This window comes from Hyla sarda, chromosome 10 (genome assembly GCF_029499605.1).
Source record: "Hyla sarda isolate aHylSar1 chromosome 10, aHylSar1.hap1, whole genome shotgun sequence".
NCBI lineage: Eukaryota > Metazoa > Chordata > Amphibia > Anura > Hylidae > Hyla > Hyla sarda.
The window spans coordinates 41,063,856-41,070,602 of NC_079198.1; the positions used below are offsets into that span (position 1 = coordinate 41,063,856).

General features: G+C 45.7%; 1 protein-coding gene across 1 annotated transcript; it reads right to left on the reverse strand.

Moving 5' to 3' along the window:
- Window positions 1-3,355: 3,355 nt before the first annotated feature.
- Window positions 3,356-5,611, reverse strand: RNF26 (ring finger protein 26). Its single transcript, XM_056542372.1, has one exon. It carries the CDS (start codon window positions 5,156-5,158, stop codon window positions 3,836-3,838), a length of 1,323 nt encoding a protein of 440 aa, XP_056398347.1. The 5' UTR covers window positions 5,159-5,611; the 3' UTR covers window positions 3,356-3,835.
- Window positions 5,612-6,747: the final 1,136 nt, after the last annotated feature.

The following is a 6,747-nucleotide window of genomic DNA, read 5'->3' on the forward strand; positions in this document are numbered from 1 at the left end:
ATACCATTAAAAAATGAATAAAAAGTGATCAAAAAGTCCGATTAAAACAAATATGGTACTTCAGATAAAAACTTCAGATCACGGTGCATAAAATGAGCCCTCACACTGCCCTGTACGTGGAAAAATAAAAAGTTATAGGGGTCAGAAGGACATTTTTAAATGTATAAATTTTCCTGCATGTAGTTATGATTTTTTCCAGAAGTACGACAAAATCAAACCTATATAAGTAGGGTACCATTTTAACCGTATGGACCTACAGAATAATGATAAGGTGTCATTGTTACCAAAATATACACTGCGTAGAAATGGAAACCCCCAAAACATTCAAAATGGCGTTTTTTCTTCGATTTTGTCGCACAATGATTTTTTTCCCGTTTCGCCGTGGATTTTTGGGTAAAATGACTAATATCACTGCAAAGAAGAATTGGTGACGCAAAAAATAAGCCATAATATGGATTTTTAGGTGGAAAATTTAAAGGGTTATGATTTTTAAAAAGGTAAGGAGGAAAAAACTAAAATGCAAGAACTGAAAAACCCTGCGTCTTTAAATGGGAACTGTCATGAAATAAAAAAAATGATATGTTGTAATACTTAAGTACTACAACATATCTCTAATATACTTTAATTTAAAAAAAAAAGTGATTTTAAAACCGTTTAAAATCACTTTTAAATTCGGCAACTAGGGGTAGCCCTCCTAGTGGCCGAATGCATTCGGCAGTGACGTCACTAGTGAATTTCGACTCATTGAAGCCTGGCAATGAGTCGGAATTCACTCACTGCGGTCCTCGCTCCCGCCTGTCAATCAAACAGGCGGGATCGAGCGATGAGAACAGAAGAAGCGCGCATTGGCTCCCCTGCTCCCTGGCCTTGCACGCCGGCCCCGCCTCCCGGCATCCAGTCGCTGCACTGTCCTGGTATGTCTGGGGAGTTGAGGGGGGGGGGGTGTTCGGGTAGCGGGGTTCAAGGGAGGGGGGTAGCGGGGTTCGGGTTGCGCCGCGGCCATGTATTGTTTTTAACACAGGGTACCTCCAGTTTTTCCCCACTACAACTCCCAGCATGCCCTGACAGCCAATAGATGTCAGGGCAAGCTGGGAGTTGTAGTGGTGAAACAGCTGGAGGCACCCTGTGTAGATGAACTAAGGGCAGAAGTCAGCCCCAGCAGGCATCAGTACCGTCATGCCTGCTGAGGAAGTCTGCCTGGTAGTGAGCACACCAGGCAGACAAAACTGAATTTTTATATAGTAAAAAAAAAAAAAAAATTAGGCAGGGAGGAGGTTAGGGATAGATGGGAAATAGGCAGGGACAGAGAGGGAAAAAAAGGGATGGTGGGAGCTACCCTTTAAGGACCAAGCCAATTTTATTTTTGAGTTTTTGTTTTTTTCCTCCTCGCCTTCTAAAATAAATAACTCTTTTATATTTCCATCTACAGACCCATATAAGGGCTTGTTTTTTGCATGACCAATTGTACTTTGTAATGAAACCTCTCATTTTACCATAAAATGTATGGCGAACCCCCCCCCAAAAAAAATTTTGTGACAAAATTTTTATGAAAACCACAATTTTGCACATTTTGGAGGGTTTCGTTTTCACATTGTAAACTACGGTAAAAATGACGTTTTCTTTATTCTGTAGGTCAATACGATTAAAATGATACCCATGGCTAGATACTTTTATATTTTTGTACCGCTTAAAAAAATCTAAAACTTTTTGTACAAAATCAGTTATCTAAAATTGCCCTATTTTGACCACCTATAACTTTTTAATTTTCCGTATATAGAGCGGTATGAGGGCTCATTTTTTGCGCCGTCATCTGTACCAGAGCAGGAGATGCCGGGAGATGGACGGAGGCAGGTGTAGGGGACCTCCGTCCGCCATTACAGATGATCGGATCCTCGCGGCAGCGCTGCGGGCGATCCGATCATTTATTTTAACATGCGCACTGCCGCAGATGCCTAGATCTGTACTGATCACGGCATCTGAGGGGTTAATGGCGGACATCCGCGCAATCACGGATGTCGGCCATTACCGGCGGGTCCCCGGCTGCTAGAACCTGCCTTGCATGACGTGAGCACCGCTCCGATGCTCGCGGTCATACACAGGATGTAAATGTACGTCCTGGTGCGCTAAGCACCTCCACACCAGAATGTACATTTACGTCCGTGGTCGTACTCATCATGTATTTGTTGTGGAATATTGGCTGTAGAATCCACCCTGAAAGTACAGTACAACATAAGTGTATGGTATTTTAACAAACCCCATTCACTTAAATCTACACCATAACCTCTCTGTAAGAAGTGACCAAAAAAACGCAAATTTCTGAACTTTAGTAATTTTTTACGTTTACACCATTGACTGTGCGGTTTATTATTTTAATAGTTAGAACAAAAGGACAATTACATGCAATCTTAAGATCGCACAGTATTGATCAGTGTTATTGAAGCTTCATTGCTCCAGGTTGCCATGGCTATCTGCACCACTGGAGTGATGATCAGACAGCGAGGATTGAGACCCCACGATTTTGCCGTGGGTATCCTGATCCGCTCCACTGAGCTAACGGGCATATAAAGTTTTAGATGCCGCAATCAACAAATGATGCCTCTAAGGGGTTTATGCCAGACAATGACCAGATCGGTGAAGTCCGGCATTAGCCGTGGGTCCCGATTGTTTATAGCAACCAAGACCCACCAGGTATGAAGAGCGCTCAGCTCCTGAGCACGCTTCATATTGCGAGTGTACATATACTTCCTGCCTCCTTAAGAGGTTAAAGGAGATCTCCAGTCTTGAAAAACTTTTCCCCTAACCTAAGGATAGGGGATAAGTTTCAGATCGTGGGGGTCCGACCGCTGGGACCCCCCAGCGCGATCTACTGTACGTTGCCCCAGCAGCCCGTGGGAAGGGGGGGGTGTCGACCACCACACAAAGCCTTTGGCAATCTCCGGCTCTGCCATAGCGCTGTATTGAGGGGCGTGTCGAACGCTGATTCGTGTGTTGGGAGACACGCGCTCTCTGGCCAGTGAGCCAGGGCCCTGTATGGACCCCCGCAATCTGAAACTTATCCCCTATCCTTAGGATAGGGGATATGTTTTTCAGCACTGGACTACTACTTTAAAATGTACAAGTAAAAAAAAAATGTGCTTTGATGTGTTCTAGTGACAAGTTAAAGGTTTTGATTAGTCGGTGTGTTCAGTGTGTTTTGGTGTTTGAGCACTCTTTCTACGAAATTCTGATTTACATTACGATGCTCTCAGTCACGTCACCCCTCTAAGCCTGCACTTCTCCCGACTTGTTCTAGCGTTTTGGCACACCCTGACCAATATGTTTCCATGACAAAGCAAAAGTTTTTTTTCAACTACAATGCCCATTTAATAATCAGTGTTACATATAATGATATAGTCCACCTTACTACTGGTTTTATCTGCCACAAGAGGTTTAATACTAATTAAATGAATGGCACAGAACATACAGTGACAGTGCTGAGATGCATTTATACTGTGCAACGTTATATGTAAGCAAAATACTAAATGTGAAATGAACATTCGAATAGTCAACAGTTGATATTGTCCAAAAACATGGAATGTACAAGAAACATCTATTCATCGTGGAGGAACATGACAACATAGGAATTATACAGATTGTGAAATCAAAATTTACAATCCCTTTCACAGCTTCACAAACATTTGGACCCTTACATTGAATAGAAAAATATTTTCCCTGCTCTGTTCTTTAAAAAGATGATCCAACGTTTAAAACTATAAAAAAAAAAAAAAAAAAAGTTGGTGGCTTTTAATTAGCGATAGATCCGTATGTCATTGAGTCCCATAGTGCCAGCATGGCATTACATGTAAACAGTAAGTGTTTGCAGTATCATTTTACGACAAAGTGGACAGTTACGCTGAAGTATTGGCTGCTGCAGAAGAATCTCGGAGCACTGCGAGCACAGACATAGGTGGCGGCATGGCAACAAGAGGACAGTTTTATTTTCATCTTGGCAGATTACACATTTTTTACTCTCTTCCTGCTGTTTTAATAGCTTCCAAGGGTCTTCAGCTGCTGTCTCAGTCTCATGAGATGTTGATGCATAGGGCAGTGGCACAGGAGACACACTCTGTGGAACTCGAATTGGTTCAGGCAGCACATTCTGAGCTGGGGCATGTTGTCCCTGTGCACGTGGTAGATTGTGCACTCGAGTGGTCCCTGCAGAACTCTGTGCCCTGACCACCCTTACTGGTGCATTCTGTTGTCTAGTCCTCAGGAGGTTATGGTCTCTATCCCATGCAGCTCGGTACATTCTGACATGCTGTAGACACCAGGCAGCTACCCTTCTCCATAATTCTGCATTGAGTGAATGACGTATTAGTATCTGGATAAAATGGCCGAGCCTGTGTAGTCTTTCTTGGAATGAACGTAATGCAGGTGAGGGCCTAAGAATCATGCGGCAGAACCAAAGCAAGAGCAACAGTAGGGCAACTTCATAAAGGTGTCTAAAGAGTATTACACCTATCCCCGTGCTGCAGGACACCAGTAAGTCCACCGCCAACTGAAATGGTGTCCAGAAAAGAATGACCACAGCCACGGCGGAACTGGACATCTGGGACAGCAGCGCTGCAATCAAGTCTTTCCCTACAAAGATCACATTAACCAAAGTGAACCACAGGCCCAGCACTGCAGAGAACACATTCTGTACACCGATAAGACACACATTCACCAAGCTGTTCACAACGTAGGCCACCAAGCTGCTTGCTATCCCAAGGGCCTCCCAAACTTGGAGCTGAAAGTTCTGTCCAGACAGTGCCATGTTAAGAAGGCCACGCTGCATCATCTCCTTGCTCCGCAGCAACACATGGCACATCAGGTTCCATACAAGTTGCAAACTGTCCAATCCTGACAAAAGGCCTCGCACACCATCACCCACCGCATGCATGGAAGCTAGTGCCAGGTTACCACAGGTTTCACCCAGCAGGGCCATGGACACAAGTGCATTTTCCCAGCACCGTAATAGGCCAAAGGTTATGGTTCCTGGCAAATTGAGGATGAAATGAATGGCACAGAAAAGAAACGTCAGAAGTGAAGACACAAGCCAATAATTTAGGTCCAGCACCAGTAGCAGCAGATCCAGGGTCCATCCCAGACCACTGATGAGCAGCAGAATGCCCTGCATGGCTAAGGAAGAACAGGACAGAAGGGCCCCTCATCTACTGACACATCATCTTAATCGGAAAGCATGTCGGTCAGGCTGTCTTCCAGACCCAGCACACAGGACAGTAGATCATTAGTCCTTGCTGGACTTTATAGCTGTTGCAGTCGCCACGTTCTCTCCCAGCTCTTAGATGTCGGAGCCCGCAATATAAAGTCAGCCTCTGGGTTGTGTTTGAGGCTTTTCACCACCTCGACTCCACGAACAGATAACCAGTCCCTGTAAACAGCGACGACTGTCCTGTGCAAGGGACAATGTTCAGGGCGCCGCCATCTTGGTCCTCCAGCAGCTTGTTTGAGGAAGTAAACGGAACAGTATTCAGGCCGGAGCAACGGAACGAAGATTGCATCGATTCTGCCTGAATAGTGAAAGCATCCGCAGCCGTTAGGACCGTCGTTGATAGAGTTAATGCAGGGACGTTGTTGATTGGTGGAATAGTAGCCAATGAAGTTCTGTTGAGTTATTCAAAGTTTGTGCTCGGCACTGAGTGTATGAGCTGGGAAATAATGCGGGGGGCGGGGCGACAGTGATCGGACTAGAAGACCGCAGACTAGTAGGGGCTTGTCAGCTGAGTGTACTGTGTACAGTATTATTGCTTCGGTTCTTACAGATTTCACAGGCGGTTATAGTACATCCTCTTGTTTGCCAATAGCGCTCGATCACAGCCTAGCTTTCATTTATCCTATTTCTGTGTTGAAATGCAAGCGTAGCTCTATCTCAGTGTTTGAACTACAAGTCTAAGCATGCCTAGACAGCTAAAGGCTATCTGGACATGCTGGGAGTTATAGTTTAGAAACAGCTGGAGGCACCTTGGTTGGAAAACACTATTTGTCAGCTGTTTTATATGAAGCTGTGTTCCAACACAGTTTTTTCGCTTTTGGTCCATTTTTAGGTTGTTCACCCCTTAAAGGGGTTCTCCAGTGCTTAGACATCTTATCCCCTATCCAAAGGATAGGGGATAAGATGCCTGATCGCGGGAGTCCCGCCGCTGGGGACCCCCGTGATCTTGCACGCGGCACCCCGTTTGTAATCAGTCCCCGTAGAGTGTTTGCTCCGGGTCTGATTACCGGCGACCACAGGGCCGGCGGCGTGTGACGTCACGCCTCTGCCCCTGTGTGACGTCACGCTCCGCCCCTCAATGCAAGCCTATGGGAGGGGGTGTGACAGCTATCACACCCCCTCCTGTAGGCTTGCATTGAGGGGCTGAGTGTGACATCACGCGGAGGCGTGACGTCACACGCAGCCGGCCCTGTGGTCGCCGGTAATCAGACCCGGAGCAAACACTCTCCGGGGACTGATTACAAACGGGGTGCCGCGTGCAAGATCCCGGGGGTCCCCAGCAGCGGGACTCCTGCAATCAGGCATCTTATCCCCTATCCAAAGGATAGGGGATAAGATATCTAAGCACCGGAGAACCCCTTTAAGGACGCAGGGTTTTTCCGATTTTGCATTTTCATTTTTTCCTCATCACCTTCTAAAAATCATAACGCTTTCAATTTTGCACATAAAATTCCATATGATGGCTTATTTTTTGCACCACCAATTCTGCTTTG